General features: G+C 33.6%; 3 protein-coding genes across 4 annotated transcripts; 2 read left to right on the top strand and 1 right to left on the bottom strand.

The window, feature by feature from the left end:
* Positions 1 to 1,177: 1,177 nt before the first annotated feature.
* On the top strand, positions 1,178 to 3,438 carry LOC108194752 (chaperonin-like RbcX protein 2, chloroplastic). The gene is made up of 5 exons (XM_017361694.2): positions 1,178 to 1,583; positions 1,929 to 2,020; positions 2,179 to 2,236; positions 2,716 to 2,781; positions 3,040 to 3,438. Exons 1-5 carry the CDS (start codon positions 1,314 to 1,316, stop codon positions 3,160 to 3,162), a joined length of 609 nt encoding a protein of 202 aa, XP_017217183.1. The 5' UTR covers positions 1,178 to 1,313; the 3' UTR covers positions 3,163 to 3,438.
* A 1,075-nt stretch (positions 3,439 to 4,513) lies between these two features.
* LOC108219438 (uncharacterized) lies at positions 4,514 to 7,722 on the top strand. The gene is made up of 3 exons (XM_017393009.2): positions 4,514 to 4,783; positions 5,743 to 6,092; positions 7,162 to 7,722. The coding sequence occupies exons 2-3, from the start codon at positions 5,756 to 5,758 to the stop codon at positions 7,482 to 7,484; spliced, it is 660 nt and encodes a 219-aa protein (XP_017248498.2). The 5' UTR covers positions 4,514 to 4,783; positions 5,743 to 5,755; the 3' UTR covers positions 7,485 to 7,722.
* Positions 7,723 to 8,895: 1,173 nt separating this feature from the next.
* On the bottom strand, positions 8,896 to 15,092 carry LOC108216932 (glucan endo-1,3-beta-glucosidase 4). Of its 2 annotated transcripts, none has more exons than XM_017389815.2 (5): positions 14,915 to 15,092; positions 12,789 to 12,896; positions 10,752 to 11,999; positions 9,367 to 9,394; positions 8,896 to 9,279 (listed from the first exon to the last, which is right to left on the bottom strand). In XM_017389815.2, the coding sequence occupies exons 2-5, from the start codon at positions 12,850 to 12,852 to the stop codon at positions 9,117 to 9,119; spliced, it is 1,503 nt and encodes a 500-aa protein (XP_017245304.1). In that variant the 5' UTR covers positions 12,853 to 12,896; positions 14,915 to 15,092; the 3' UTR covers positions 8,896 to 9,116. The 2 variants fall into 2 exon arrangements, with proteins under 2 accessions (XP_017245304.1, XP_017245351.1); XM_017389862.2 differs by lacking the exon at positions 14,915 to 15,092 and adding an exon at positions 14,791 to 14,901.
* Between the last annotated feature and the right edge of the window lie 1,554 nt (positions 15,093 to 16,646).

Genomic DNA, 16,646 nt, shown 5'->3' with positions numbered 1-16,646 from the left:
AAATACCCCTTATAGGTTGTAGGGTTTTGGATTATCTAAACACAACCTACACACTCTCTCTCCCAATACTACAATGATATATGTTTGTTGGTTATTCTTTTATTATATTTGTTTTGTTCATCGGACGTATTTGTTGTTGTTTGCAATACTGTCTGTTTTATTGGGCGATCGATGTATATGGATAGATGTCATTCATCAGTTCTGTTAAAGAGCCGTATGCTTTTTATAGGCGGAGAGTGGTGTATATGTCTAAGAAGTAGTGTTTGCAAAAGTTAAAGTCAAGAACATGATTACTTTTTTAAAAAAACACAATTGAAATAAAGATTCATCGTGCTTTAAGTCGTCAATTGCATGTAGAAAATTAATATCATTTTTTCACTCATGAATTATAATCCAATTTTATAATTTTAAATATTAATATTAGTATTGCATCGAGATGTTTATAATATAAATATATGTTTGTTGGTTATTCTTTTATAATATTTTTTTGTTCATCGTGTATTTGTTATTGTTTGCAAACTTACTGTTTGTTTTATTGGGCGATCGAAAGAGTCGTATGCTTTTTATAGGGAGTGGTGTATATGTCTAGGAAGTAGTGTTTGGAAAAGTTAGTGACAATGTTAGTCAAAAACATGATTACTTTAAAAAAAACACAATTAAAATAAAGATTCGTCGTGCTTTAAATCGTTTATTACATGTAGAAATTTATTATCATTTTTTCACTCATGAATTATAGTCCAATTTTACAATTTTAAATATTAATATTGATATTGCATCGAGATGTTTATAATATAAAATTATATTAATTTGAAATCATTAATATAATTTTTATAAGCGGCCGCAACGCACGCTTCTCAACTAGTATAAATATATATGATATGTGTGGAGACTGGAGATCATAGATGGGCTCAGAAGTTGAATTTGATGCTTAATATCAAGCTAAGTAGGCGTTATTTCTTTTTTAATTTTTACAAATTCTCTTCGAAAATGGAGGCATGTTTTGTATATTAAACTAGTCAGAAGATATCTTCGGAAAAACCTGGACCTTAGAAAATTGACATATAAGATAATATTTTACAATCACAAATCCACATAGATACTTTCTCCAAAACAAACCCAAAAACAGAAGATTCATCTGCAGATTCAAATCTATTTTCCACCTCATTTATATTACCTTTATTTTATCTTCATTTTCTTTTCTTTTTTCTGAGAAAAAACTTATTTACTTTTTCTTGAAAGAGTGTGTATTTAACTTGATCAAGATTGCACATTAATAAATTTTAAAAAAATTGCTCTGGTAGAGAATTGAGAAAATGGTTGCAGCTGTATCTACAAATGGATGGTACAAGAATTCAGTTACAATGTTGCAATCAAAGAATTTACAGTCAATGAACTGGAGCAACTCTTTCTTGGTTTCCTGGTATGACTCAAGATTATCAGCAAGAATGTTGTGTTCATCAAGTACAGCTGCAGCATTTGATTGTACAGGAAAGAAACAGAAACAGAGATATAATAAGAAGCTGAATATTGTTACTAATGAGTTGGGTGGGCAGTATGAGGAAACTTTTAATGATGTTAAGCTTGTAAGAAAAATTGCTACATTTTTCTGTTTAATTCTTCCAACATGCATATTTTCTGTTCAATGATATAGTACTAGTTGGTTTTAAATTCCGATTTCTTGCATTAATTTTGTCACACTAGTGCCATTTGTCCGATTAACGATCTAAGTGTGAGCTGAGTACCTGGGTAAGAGATCCTGTCTAGCCTTGCTTAACATAATTTGAGTCCAGCAATCTATAAGTTTAAGTAGATTACTAGTTTATAGCTATGTAGTACAGTAGTTGATTTTTAGATTAGCGGAAGACTTTACTGTTGCTTGTAGCCTTGGAAGTGCTTACTGAACTGAAAAGAAGTTAATTATGTTGCAGATAACACTGAACTGCTTCACATATAAAGCTGTAAGGACTGTGCTTCACCAACTTTATGAGATGAACCCTACTGAGTATAAGTGGCTCTACAAGTAAGTGAATATTAGTTAGTACTTCTTAAATATGTTGTTTTCTTGATTTCTGTTAATCTCAGGCTGGTTAGTATTTGAAAATTGCGTTGTCATTTTGGTGCTTTGGATAAAGGAATCTGTGTTGTAAAAGAATTTCTTTGGGACATCTGTTTTGGCAGCTTTGTTGCTGAAAATGATCCACGCGATGGAAAGAAGTTTCTTCGAGCCCTTGGAAAGGTAATGATCTCTAAAAGAATCCTAATCTCAGTGTTTCCTCTGAGTCTCCTTAGATGTCCCATTGTGTGTTTATTATACATTTATGTAAAAGTGTTTATTTTGTGATGGGGGCACAATTAAATGACCAGAGGAGTTTTGATTCATGTTATTGATACTAGAAACTAGAAACTGAACTACCAGAACATGATGCAGAGCTGCAAACTGAAACAATAGCAATGTAAAATGATGCTCAAAATTAGAGTGAAGCTCTTTTTAGGTGCTATTAATTCTATCTCAGCTGCGAAAGCCAGACCTCATATAGCAAAAAAGCTAGACAACATACTTCATCCTGCCCCTTGCAGCCTCGCTCATAGGGTGAGGAGTTTACTCATGTAGAATAATCCAACTGCTCTTGCCAAGAAAATTAAAATGCAAAGACTCATAGCTCTTCACATTGATATGTCAACATTTTGAATAGTCGTTGGGATATCTTTCTCCAGGAAAACCAAGATCTCGCTGAGAGAGTGATGATAACGCGTCTTCACCTATATGGTAAATGGATAAAGGTATGCACATCATACTAGTTCAGTACATTTTTCTGCCTGGTCATTTACTCAGCTGATCACTTCTCAAAATGTGTCAACAAATTTTATGACAAGCAGAAGTCAAATGAGCTTATAATCTGCGTTTTTCATTATGCGTGCTAATGGCATTTATCATGCTTCATGCTGCACCAGTGCATCATGGTGTGGTTTATCATGTTTTGTACTGATACTAAAGATTTGTATTAAATGTTAATAGCATTGTTTATAACTGTGACGAAGGTATGTGACCATGGGGCAATTTACAAGGAAATTTCGGATGAAAATTTGGAATTGATGCGAGAACGGCTCCTGGAAACCATTGTCTGGCCATCTGATGACAAAAATGCAGGGAAATCAGAGTGAAGTAGTCAGCCATTCTCTTCTGCTACTGTTCTCAACTTCCACAGCCAAGTGCTTTCAACTTTGAATTAATTAGATTTTCGTCTCTTCTTTTTGTAATATTTTGAGAAATTAATTAGTCCAAAAAATATTCATCAATAGCTACACCAGTACACCAATTCACCGTATAGACATAGCTGTAACTTGAAATCCTCTTGGTCGGTGTTTTGCTTTTGCATATATTTCTTGCCAAACAATTTAGTCAATTTCTTACTTAGATAATTAATGATTTTTTTTTAATATCAATCAAAATATAGTCAATTTGACCAAACAATTTGATCACTAAATATGTTGAAATTAATATATTTTGATCAAATATATTTTGATCGAATATGTTAAATAGATATTTTTATTGAAAATGTTAAATATTTTTTCAGTAGTCCTCAAAAGCTTTTTAAATAAATCGGCTCCCAAATAAATGTTTTACTGGGATGTTTAAATATATTTTAATTATATTTAAAAAGACTCATTAATGCATGTGATGATTTATAAAAGATCGTAAAATAGGTATAAATATTGTTCGAACAAATTTTTTAACTAATGTTCATGTTCATTCTAGCTGTATCATTATCTAAGCTCAAATTGTTTCACGACAGGCAGCTCATTCCAGTTCCATTTTAGCTATAAAGGAAACCCCTTCAATATTTTATATATGAACACAAAAATACACGATTCAATTAATTAAATATTTACATTAAATGTACACGATTACACGGCATGTTTGAAAACGAATATGAATTTGAGATTAGATACACAAATTTTAAACGATATGAATTTCATCTCGAAATACACCAAATACGAAAATACACGATAAGAAAGTAAAAGACACTACACGAAGCCCATCTACATATAATGAGGATGAGGCACTTTGTTGAAATTGAAATTAGTTAAACATGTCTTAAATTATTAGAATTTAATTTTTTTACATTCTTGAAGATGTTCTCAAGATGTGTGCATAATATTGAAAAAATGTTTAAAAATGAGTGTACATGGGAGAAAATAAATAAGTCGGAAGATCGAGAAAGTATCTTGTGACAAAAAAAAAAGAGCCGGAAGACCTTATATAACTAGGTTAAAATAGGATTGTAATTCAAGCTAGTAAGCCGAGTTTGCATACGAGTCTAATCCATATCAAGTTTAATCGAGTCGAGCCAAACCGGCTCGGTTAGCTAATTGAGTCTAAATCTCGGTTCGAACTCGACACATTTAATTAATGAGTCGAGCCGATTTTTTTAATTAAATGAGTCGATTTTAATGATTGAAACGAAACAATTCGTATAATTTCCGATTAAACAAATTCAATTCCAGTTAAACTAGTTGGAGCCCATCCGACTCAAATCAAAGCTCTAGGTTAAAACATCCAACTTGAAGTGAGCTAAAATTCGACGGAAGTCTAACCAATTTTGTTTCATTTTAATGTCATAATAATTCATACAATCAAACAGTGTGACCGGAATAAGTTGCGGGGAAGTCTAATTTACTGGCGTACCAAACGAGGCCACCGCTGTATAGGCTGTAGCGGCAGCACGAATAAAAGCGAGGCGACATCTCTTCCACATAAGCCTCCCACTTGTTTCTCTCTCAGGTACTCATATTTATACATATTTATCTAAGATTATTAATACACTGTGGTTAATAGATCTGATTTGTTGACAAACATATGTTTACAACTAACTGAAATCAAAGGTATCGACCATACTAGATCTTCATACTATTGTAGATAAATGCATCGTTCAGAAAAGATCGCCGTTGGATTGGGCCTTCGGTTCCTCTGTTGTTCTGTAGCCCTCTCTTTCTTGGCCACTCTGGACTTATTGGAAAGGTTAACTTAAATTCTTAATTGCTTCCGATTCGAACGAATCACACAAACAAATAGAAGGTAGAATTAAATTCTTAGTTGCTTCCGATTCAAGGGAAGCGCACAAACACAAACAGTAATGCAACTGTGTGTGTGCTTTGCTTGAATCGGAAGCAATTCAGAATTTGCCTGTGTCAATGAGTTTAATGAAGAGAGGTACTTAGCGGGCTCGAGGAAGTATAGAAGGCTGGAGAGCTAGAGAAGGAATGAGAGGGTTTTGTTTTGGACCAAAAGGTGTATGCTAAGAGGGCAAAGATGATTTTAGACAAGCTAGTTGGGTTACATCCTATGAGTTATTCTGGAGCAAGGTGATTGCAAGTTTTAAGGATTCTGAACAATGAATTTATCTAGAAAGTATGGACATATAGTGTGGTCGTTGCCTTTTGTTGTATTTAGTTTTCAAAATAATTTTTTTATCGGACTGGTGATATGATGCATTAAGTAGTTCACTAGTTATTGTTTGTTAGCAATTGGAGTCTGTGCTTTGTGTTGAATATGAAGGATTTCATTAGATCATAGAAAAGAATTTCAGGGAGTCCTTTTTTAAATTTGGGAGTTTTGGGTTTCGTATGATTTAGTGTGGTCGTTTATGTGTATATGCATGAAAAATAGGATAATTTCTATTTTTTGAACTTTTTTGACACAATTTAAAGTAGAGTAGTGAGGTAGTGTTTTGAATCTTGTAGTCATTTGTTCAAAATGACGACGCGAGAGAGATGCACAATAGAGTGCCCCAATGGGATAAAACTCGACGGTTCTGTTTTCAAACCTGAGAAGAAAAATGATACTATAGGAGTAGTTCTTGTTCATCCATACTCTGTTTTGGGTGGCTGTCAAGCTCTGATGAGGGGTATTGCTCGTAATTTATCTGATCATGGCTATCCGGCACTCATTTTCGACATGAGAGGTGTCGGAAAATCCACTGGAAGGGCTTCTCTCACCGGCTTCTCTGAAGTCAACGACGTCATTTCTGCCTGCAAATGGTTATCCACTACTCTCTCTCTTCCACGTATTCTTCTTGTGGGCTCCTCTGCTGGTAATTCCACTTTTTACCTACTCTATTATTACTGCAAGATATACTATCATGATAATTTTGTTATTTTTCTTAAATTACTTAATGGATTGATTAGTAAAAATCTGTGTCGTGTTAGTGATGCTAATTTATGTGCTTGTTACTCTAATTTGTTTTATTTGGTAGTATTATAAATTATCCAGCTTGGTTGAAGTACATTTATGAAACATATTTGAATATTGCAATTACTTCTATGTAGTTTCCAGTGAATTTTACTACAGTACAGTGGGTCAAAAATTTATTATGTTGTATTTATTTTCAATGAATGTGTAAGGAAGATCAATGTAGTTGGTCTTCTTTTAAGTTCAAACCTTTGCAGGTCATTAGTAGCAAGTCACAATGTTTTTATTGCAGCTAAATTTTTTGTAATAGACGCAGCCTAAACAATTCCGAATATAGTTTGCATAACAATATGTAAATTATATATCGATGTACTATGTACATCGGACAGTGTTATAATATATAGATTATACACAAGACTTTGAAGCAAAGAATAAATAAATTTACATCACATCCTGAAAGTGGAGAACAATGATTGTGAGACAGAGATTTTTATGGATGAGAAAATCACAAACCAGTAAAGAATTCTGAACACAATTCGTACCTCTATGCCTTTCTTTGTCATAATAACACCCAATTGAAAAAAAGAAAATTTAAGAATGTACTGGGGGCCTAGGTAGATCCACTATCAAGAATTTGATGGTATATGTGCTTTGATTGTACGATGACCTTATTACCATAATCAAACTTTGGTGCTAAGTACCTTTTCTGTAAGAAGAAGCTTTAGTCATACCTCACTTAAATGACCTTTAGTCCTTTAGGCTTTAATTTTCCCGTGGAAATAATGTGAGGCGTCTAATATTTTATCAGTTCTTATTACATGAGTCGTATACAAGACTATGTTTGAAGTACAATTGACTGTCCATAATATCCATATCGATTCATTTGAGATCTTAACTCCTTCGAGCAGCGGGTTCCCTGACCTTGCAAAATATGTATCTTGCGATTCTGCACTCATCATGTGTTGAAACAGGTGCCCCGATTGCTGGATCCGCGGTTGATCAGGTAGAGGAAGTTGCTGGTTATGTTAGTTTGGGTTATCCGTTTGGCCTGACTGCTTCTATTCTCTTTGGTAGACATCACAAGGCGATATTACAATCTCCAAAACCAAAGCTATTTGTGATGGGAACTAGAGATGGATTTACTAGTGTGAAGCAGTTGGAGAATAAATTAAAATCTGCAGCAGGTCGTGTAGAAACCCATCTGATTGAAGGTGCGAGCCACTTTCAAATGGAAGGTGCTGGATATGATGCTGAGATGACAAACCTTATTACAAAGTTCATTTCATCACTGTGAGTGTGCTATTACATTGGGAAACCATATTAAACATCATGAATCCTGCATGTTGAGACTCCCATGAGAAGATGTATGATTAGCATTAGGTGATGTATTTCATATGTAAACTACTTCTGCCAGTTGCTCTCGACTGCCTAGTGTGTGCTGCAAATTATTAGAGAAAAAAATTAATTTACAATATCTTCATTTAATTAAATTTCTGTATGACAGCTTTTTGAAATCTTTCTCTTTTTTTGTCTTTTTTTTCTTCTTCTTCTTTTTGTTTTTTTTTTTACATTCTTAATGTATTTTGTCAAGGTTTTTTTTTCATATTTGAAAGGTACCCCATTGAAACCCAAAAGTTTATTTCGTGTAAAGCTTCTGTAGTACCTCCATACCATTTAACTAAAAGAGAACTGTTTGTGAAGGATGCATTTATACTTCTGTAATAGTTGATAATGCGTTCAGTTCTACTGATTAGTGCAGTGGAATAGAGATTGATGTAGAGATGAAGCAATGATATGTTTCTATGATGATGCGACAATTGAAGTTTATTGTTATTGTTATATTTTTATTACCTTTTTATCTGTTTTGTTCTCTTGATCTTGGCACACTGCTCACAGGAATTGCTTAAAAAATGAGCTAATTAGCTGATTCTGCAGATAAAAATGTTTGCTTTTGAATTTGTTTGACAATGAGTTTATGACTAATTTCAATGGTCAAGTGGTTGGATGCTTGGTCCGTAGTAGATTGCTAATTATGTTGGCTTCTGGTCCAAAGGACTAGGGCTGTTTCTTTAGAGGGAGGGGATCTTGCAATGGCTTCTTGAAAGGAAGCACCGAAGGGGTATTTGCCGATTATTTGTGGGGCTAGCCTGATGGGTGCTTCGTTTAGGCTTCACTGCGGATGGGTGGGAGCCTTGGTAAATGGCACTTCTCAACAAGACTGGGTGGCCTAAATGCTAGGTTATCGATCATGACGGAAGATTTTTCTTAGCTTGAAATGAATGTCACGCGTTAGAACCGCTGAAAAACATTAAAAAAAATCATGAGAAATTACTAGGTGAGAGAAATTTGTATTTTTTTTAAATTTAATAGATAAGTAAAAATAGACTTTTGTTGTAATATTTGAGAATTTTTATATTATACAATGCTTTAAAGAATTATTTAGATTTAATTATATGCCTAATTTTATGAAATATATGATATCATAATCGAGACTATAAGCAGAGACAGGTTCAAAATTTTGGAAATCCTTTACACCTGAGAACAAAAGTAAATATAATGAATATTATAATTAATAAAAAGTTAACTAAAGACTATTCTTCTACTGGCAAATTCACTTCTAACATTTTAGTAATGGATATTCTCTTCTAGTACCGCGATATTGGCCATTTCAAATTGAAAAGCAAGCAACTGTATTACGCTGAATCTTAAAAAAAAAATCACTTAGCCAATGTTCTTAACATTCTTCATGCATAACAAGTTACTAAAAAAATTACTGATACGTGACATCCTAACTTGAGATTATTTTTCTGGAATAAATCTTAGACACAAGATGAGAATAAATAAATATTGGTATCTACTACAAATAACATTTTAGCAACCAAAAATCAGATGCATCTAGGAATTTCCTAAGACTTGGCAATAGATCTCAATTGCAGAAGGGGTGAATATGAACATCGACCACTAGGAAAGTAATAAACAGTGTCAAAGCTAAAGACCAAACCACATGAATTTGGAGTTTGGAACTCTTCCCCTGAGGGCTAATAGGTGCAAATGCAGGTGTGCTAAAGCCGAATGAACTCGAGTTTGAACTGTCATATGAACAAGCACATATTAGATGTCATAATAAGCAACAAGTCGATAAATTTTAATTTTGTACTGATGCTTTCAGTTCTCACCTTCCAGTAAATATGCAAGATCCATAACCTGACAAGGAATTAACAATTTTAGATGTTATGGGGTTATATAAAAACCATAATCCCACGATAAAGACAGACTTAGTTAACCGGAATCAATGATTACTTGTCATTACAATGAAACATGGAAAGTCTTTGCAGAGTAGAGAGCAATATTAACAAAAAATATTAATAAGTAAAACTAAGGTCAAGGATGGTGAATGCAATGTGAAAGGATATATATTCCACCACAGAAAAAACAATTACCAATAAACCAGGACAAAAGGAACATTAACAGAACATGAAGACACAAGGACCCTATCTATTATAACTACCCCTGTGTTTATTTAATTTTTTTTTTTGAATTACAATTTCACTATTTTCCTATTCAGTGGTTTATAGAGTAAAAAAAATTAGTGATTGTCAGTAAAAAATTTATACAAAGTTGGTGCAGCAAATTTGAACAAATCGTTTGGGGAAGACATCTACTATAAATAAAATTAACCAGTACTATCATAATTTTTTTAATGTTTTATTATCTTGATTTGTGAAATGTCATATCCTTTAGTCCATGCCCTAGATCAAGTTCCTAGCTTGAGCACTACAAAAACTTATATACAAGCCAGAGTTTTATTAAAATCCTAGACATCTGAATATACTAGAAAAAACATTAGTGCTACTTAGCCTAATATTAGGCTGTTACGTCAACTGAAATTATACTTCATCCACAAAATCGATACACTGGATTAAATAAGTCTAGTATCAAGGTTTTGTTCTAATTCTTATGCAGACTAGAGCCATAGTTGCTCGCAGCCCAGTGTGGACAAAAGATATAGTGGTTGAAAAAGTTGAGGATGATAGCATGCATTCGTAATCTTACTGTGACTAAAGAGGTTCAGGTAATGTATTGCAAATTCATGACGAATCATAAAGAAGCCATGCATGAGTACATAAGATGTCCAATTAAGAAGTTTCAAAAATGTGTATTAAACCACAAATGTTCAAGAATAAATGTCTCCAAGGATGGATTGGCAGCCTAATAATTCATTGGGCTACAGTCTAGTATTAGTAAACAACTCGATTTTCACAGGCAAAAATATAAACAATTCCTACATGTTTAAATCTTGAGCTGCTTTAAGTCACATATTCAGTAACAATTCATGCTTCAAACTTCACTTAAAGCTATCCATAATAAAAACATACACTTTTACCACCAGACACTCTATGGACTATCTATTTCAGTTTACAGGTGTCTGACTACACCAGAAAAAGCAAGCTTTAGGAACATACAATATATAGAACTAGTAGGAACCTGGCATGTGAAAGACGTATGCACCTGCCAACCATAAGTTGAGAAAATAACAAAATTGAATTGAAAAGGGACTTACTGGGATCATTTTTAGTTGTCATGGCAGTACCATCGAAGTCGCAGGTTCCACCTATGCTTTTCATTTTCTGATAATAATCATTGTAAGCAAAGGAAGCATGGTTTTGTAGAGTATCAGGAAGGTAACATGGGTTCCCAGACTGAATGGCCGTGCAGTTCGCCTGGCCTTGTCCACAAGCCCAACTAACTCCACTCTGCAACTTACTGGAATCTGCCCCTTCTCTTGCCACACAGAAAGCTACTGAAGAATTTCCAACACTATTGTTTGATGTAGTCAGACTAAGGGGATATACAGAAGTCCCATTGGAAAAAAATAAACCCCAGTTTCTTTCTGATATGGGTCCAGATTTTTTGTCTTCATTAAACAATTCGTAAATGTATGCATTGATGGGAATAGTGGGTTGACTAGGTGGACCAGAATCATTCGAGACACGTTGGATCAAATTATTATTAAAAGTTTCTGCATTGTCCATAGTAGCATCAGGCTCGTTAGCACCACCAAACCAAGGCCACCCAGATTCTGTCACAACAACAGGAATAATAGACGAATTAAATGCTGATATAGAGTTATAGGTAGCATCCACCATAGCATCAAACATGCTGTCATAATGAAAAAGAGTATTTGGGTCAACTATCTGCTTCACTGATGACATTGGTCGGAATAGTGCATAATCAATAGGAAAGATACCACCATTATTTATATATCCATAGTATGGATAAGCATTTAGCATGAAGTACGAATCTGTGGTTTTTAAAAATTGAAGCATCTGGGAAATGGTGGAGTTCCATGTTGAATTGAACATGGCCGTGGAAGGAGGAAAAGGCTTAGGGATTATATCCATCGATTGGGGGGCTGAAACTTTAATGTGATTATTTAGATTTGATGCAACCAATGCTTTGTGAAGATTATTCATGGCAGGAACCAAAACAGGGGCAGCATTCGGAATCGAACTAAGTACTTCACTCCCAACAGCGATGGCTGTAATATTGGTTGATGGCAAATAAGCTGCAACATTATTATTTATCCACGCTGCCGCTACTGCAGCAGATTCACCAATTCCCAGTACTTCCTCGTTAGTGACACCAACTATAACTTCGATTCCAGTGTCTGACAGAGCAGTTAGCATGTGAGCGTCAGCATCGAAAAGGCGTACATGAGTTATCTGGTTGGCTTTAATAATTGCAACCACGTCAGACGTGGAGGGTAAATTGGAAAGATCAGTTCCAATATTTATTCCAACATATCCACCTGCACTTCACAGACACCATTAGCGAATCATTATATCTTTCCGCATCTTTTACTGAGATATCAATAATATTTTACATAACAACTAAATTTGTAATATATTCAATGTCACTAGAAGCCCTTAACCCCCCAAGTAGAAAGGAAGCCTGAGAAGTTTACATCAGCACAGTCTTTTTCTTAGTGATAATCACAAAAGACTGTCATTTTATAAAACTAATACATAAATTCTGCAACTCTAGCTAAAGTATGGCATTTACAAACCAAATTAAGCAGGATGCAGAAGAAGGAACTGAGATATTAAGCGGCATATATCTTGTGTTATTATTTAGAAATGGATCCCCTCTCGCCCCTTTTAAGAAAAAACTACAAGTTTCAGAAGATGTAGAAATTTTACGGAAACAATTAAATCTCAGAAAAATGTATGTTGAAGATAATTGAAAAGATTTTAGATGATACAATGCATCAAACATTTAAATACTGAGCAGATGGAAGGTGAAAATTTGATTTAAAGAAAAGGCAACAAAAGAAAAAATATAGGAGCAACATACTGTGACATACATCATACTGTCAATGACTCAATATTATTTGGTTAAAATGTAGTTTTCTTTCTATGTGAATTTCACGAGTATCGCAGAAACAAGAATTAACTCCAGTGTGATCCTTCATAACTAAATGACCAAGGAAAAATAATTTGTCAGAGGCTGTCATGGTCTTGAAAGTTCCATGTGAAATTGTGAACATGTGAGAATATATTTTAAGCTAATAAAAAAAGGAACAAGTTCAATGAGTTACCTATTGTGCTGGATAACATGCCAAACATAAGTAGCACGCTTCTAATCCATAGCTCGAGCATCATCCACTCCAATATGGACTTTGTTTTTTAGTTATTACCTCAAAAGCCTACAAAGTTTGAGCAAGTAATCTTAATTATGCAATATGAAGGTATTGGAAACTTTTTATCTGTAGATGCCCATGCATTCGAATTATGAATAGTAATCTCAAAATATTAGATCAGATACTGAGCAAAACTTCATAAAAGTTTCCTTGGTTTGTAAAGTAAAAGTAATACTCATTAATATGTCATTTCTGCTGTACTTAGGCGAAACAAAAGGAAGAAAAAGTAATTAGGTTAAAGGATCTAAATTGCAAGTCCTAACTAAGGTGGACTTTGCATGACGATCGAGAGAGAACACTAAAACATTAGGTAACATATTTACAGTCACTGACACAATATCCAGCTAAACAAGTCAACTATCAGTCAGGGATTTCATAACTTATCTAACAAATAAATATAGAGAAAACACCAAATAGAGAATAAGGAAAACAATTAATTTTCAGGAGAAATTTTGGTTGGTTTCCGGGTGGTGGACCTAATAATATCTAACATTTTTAACTTCAGTCAGTAAGATGGATATGGTCTGTTGCCAACGAAACAATATTTGAGGCGTTATTGACTAAAACAAAGTGTATCGTAGTGTATAGTGGTATGGTATCATACTGGCAAATAAAGCACTAAAAGTTTAAAACCTAATTACTACAATTAAATAATAAAAGATAAGGTCTAGACATCCACTAGTACATTATCTATTATGTGTTAGCTTGTCGAGTTCAGCAAATAGGCAGAAAGGAGAACGATTGAGTGAGATAATCAAGCTGGTCCAAATCGGCAAATTAAGGTTTTGATTTAATGTGTCATTTTCAACAGAAGGAACAGAACTTGAAGGGCTAAATTGGGAGGCAATCCTACTTTTGGTTTTGAACTACATTTTAGTTCACTAGTTAGGATCTGATAATGCTGAGCTAGTTTAGAGGTGACACACTTCCTCATCAGATGGTAGTAACTTAATCTTAGGACTATTATCTTAGAATTGAAGTAGATATAAGGTACAAGGTATATGAAAATGAATGAGCTGACCACTCAATAATTCGCGTGAGGAACTACGATAAGCATTGCTGCAATATATAAGCAGCAAACTTCATTACAACTTCAGTAAAAAGTAAAAGACAGATAATTATGCAATAGCCTAAACATAGTCAGTTTGTTTGGAGTACACTGAGACAGTTGGGCATAGTGATAAGAATTTACCGAAGTAGAATGACACATAGAGAAAGGAATGGTTCAAGTTGAGTTAGACATGTCGATTGTAGTGTGATGTCAAAACATCAATAGACAATGAATATTAGCATGATTAATCACACTGAATCACCAAATTATCAGCAGTAATATCCGCTCACACTATTCAGCTAAGAGGCTAATACAATATTGCTCTTTCTCTTATCTAAACCCAGTTTACCTATTTTTTCTATTTTCACCAGGGGGTGGAGAGCCTCAAGGAAGATGCCACAGGCATAGACCTACGCTACGAAAACATAGAACTAGAATCTAGAAAGTAAGATGACATCTGCATTTTGATTGGTGCTAAGGGGCCCTAGTAGATTGGCATCTTAAGTCAATTATACTTCTTGTAGCAAGTGGCAGTCAATGTCAACATAGTTTGTTTAGTTCTAGTTAACACTTAACACTCTGGAGTCTGGACAAGCAAATCACATATAACAAAATGTTTATCAGGAAAGAGGAATTAAAGGTCTGAAGCTCCTCATTACTCGGTAATTATCATTATTGAGGTAATTAGCATAAGCAGAAAAGCTTTCAGTAAAATGCCAAAAGACAAAAAGGGCATCTGAACACAAATTAAAACCATAATGACAAAAACTTGTCTATATTTTGAAGCACCATGTTACTAATAATTGTGAATATATACATGAAAAAAGTCTTGCAAACTCATGAATCTACCTAACATTGTTGAGATATGATGAAGTACAAAGAGATAAGAACTGAGGTAACAGACATCAAGTAAGCCTCACAACTGACTACTCCCATGAGCAATAAACTATAAAGAAAGGAGAAGAGAAAGAACCTGAAATGGAAAGCAGAAGAAAGGTGAGATAGAAATAATTTGAAAGAAGTTGCCTCTAGTTCACACTGAGAGAGAGAGAGAGAGAGAGAGAGAGAGAGAGAGGCGCACATGTGTGCACTTTAGAGACAAAACTGAGTAAGCAGACCACACTATCTTAAAGGAGAATCTAAAACCCAAGATAATACTTCCTATTACAAAAAGGAAAAAAGAAAAAGTCCAAAGGGGAGCTAGCGCTCCTCATCAATCTAAAAAGTGAACATTTTTACAATCGTTTTACGGGCATTAATAAAAAAAATTAATTATTTAAACATATATGGCTCATCAAATCGAGTTCAAGTTTAACGATTTACATTTAGTGTTGAGAAAAAATCAAGTCAAAATTGAGTCGAAAAAATATAAAACTCGATTCGACATGATAAAATTATCGAACAATTTTATTATTCGAAGTAGAGTTTGTTAACAAACACAATTCAATCGAGTTTGGTGTCTTGCCGAGTCGAGTTGCGTAACAACTGATTCGATAATAAGAACATCTTCATCCTTCTAAAATTTTTATCTAAAATTGGATAAACAATATCATAAATAAAATTTATAGAGAATATGTAAGAAATGCTCCACTCTCACTAAGCATTTTTCTTGTTTAAAATTTATTCTAACTTCGTTCGTCGAATCTCGAGACATGCAGAAAGATTTCATATATGTTATCACAAATTAAATAATATATGTTATTTATAAAAATTTGAAATAATAATAATATATTATTTTATAATATAGTCAATTATTATATCTGCATCATCATAACACAATTTTTTAGAGGTTCAACAAATTTTAAATTTGTTTATAAATTTAGCGATGTTGCAGATGCTCCAATAATAACTCCATGATATGATACAATATGAAGAACTCTTTCTGTATCAATTTTATTGTCCATCAATCATAATTTATTTTTTATTGGATCATCATAAATAACCTTTTTTCCCCAAAAATAATCCACTTATTTTTTAAAATGAAAAATACGTTAATACGTATATTTTTTTATTTCTGTAATTAAATATATAATATGAAATTATCATATAAATGTTAAATTTATTTCTTAAAATAAGATTTTGTTTAGCTAGGAATGATCAGGAAAGAACGCCTCACAACCAGTGTTCCAAAAAGTGAAAATCAGACTTAATCGATGAGGTTATGGAATAAAAATTATTCAACGATTAATTGGATCAATATTCAGAAATATCTTAAAGTAGGGTCATGTTCAAGAGAGAACCATTAGGAAGAGAACCATAGAACCATTACCTTATAAGGCAGAACAGCAGAACTTAAGTATGAGTTAGGGTTCTGCAACAGAACTTCACATGCAAAAAATGTCAATATCTATGTATTAGATTTTAAAATTATTTTTGAACACATACAACGATGAAAAAATATGAAAAAAACATGTATTTAGATTTAAATCCTAAAAATCTATTTAAAATTTAGGGTTCCGCAGCAGAACCTTAATGGTTCTATGGTTCTATTTCAAGGACTGGTTCTCTCTTGAGCGCGACCCTATTTAGCGAGATGTGGATTAGCGACCACAGGGTGACGGTGCCCCTTACCCGAGGCCTGGCCCAGCAAAGTGTTCTTACATCTCACTAAGAGCAACATGCAATCAAGCCGCATAATATCATCTCTCTCTTATTGCCCGAGATAATCCTCACGGCAATCTACATTGTTTATCGCAGGATCTGGA

The sequence above is a fragment of the Daucus carota genome, chromosome 1 (genome assembly GCF_001625215.2).
Source record: "Daucus carota subsp. sativus chromosome 1, DH1 v3.0, whole genome shotgun sequence".
Classification (NCBI taxonomy): Eukaryota; Viridiplantae; Streptophyta; class Magnoliopsida; order Apiales; family Apiaceae; genus Daucus; species Daucus carota.
Note: the sequence above shows the minus strand (reverse complement) of the source record. Positions and strands in the feature narration are given on the sequence as shown.

Bases quoted from the DNA above. Each gene is read 5' to 3' on its own strand.
- LOC108194752 (XM_017361694.2), top strand. From the start codon at position 1,314: ATGGTTGCAGCTGTATCTACAAATGGATGGTACAAGAATTCAGTTACA. The intron at 1,584-1,928 runs GTAAGAAAAATT...ATTATGTTGCAG, and splicing joins CTTTTAATGATGTTAAGCTT to ATAACACTGAACTGCTTCAC. The intron at 2,237-2,715 runs GTAATGATCTCT...ATCTTTCTCCAG, and splicing joins TTCTTCGAGCCCTTGGAAAG to GAAAACCAAGATCTCGCTGA.
- LOC108219438 (XM_017393009.2), top strand. From the start codon at position 5,756: ATGACGACGCGAGAGAGATGCACAATAGAGTGCCCCAATGGGATAAAA. The intron at 6,093-7,161 runs GTAATTCCACTT...GTGTTGAAACAG, and splicing joins TCTTGTGGGCTCCTCTGCTG to GTGCCCCGATTGCTGGATCC.
- LOC108216932 (XM_017389815.2), bottom strand. From the start codon at position 12,852: ATGATGCTCGAGCTATGGATTAGAAGCGTGCTACTTATGTTTGGCATG. The intron at 12,000-12,788 runs GTAACTCATTGA...TGTGAAGTGCAG, and splicing joins CATGTTATCCAGCACAATAG to GTGGATATGTTGGAATAAAT. The intron at 9,280-9,366 runs GTGAGAACTGAA...TTCATATGACAG, and splicing joins TCTTGCATATTTACTGGAAG to TTCAAACTCGAGTTCATTCG.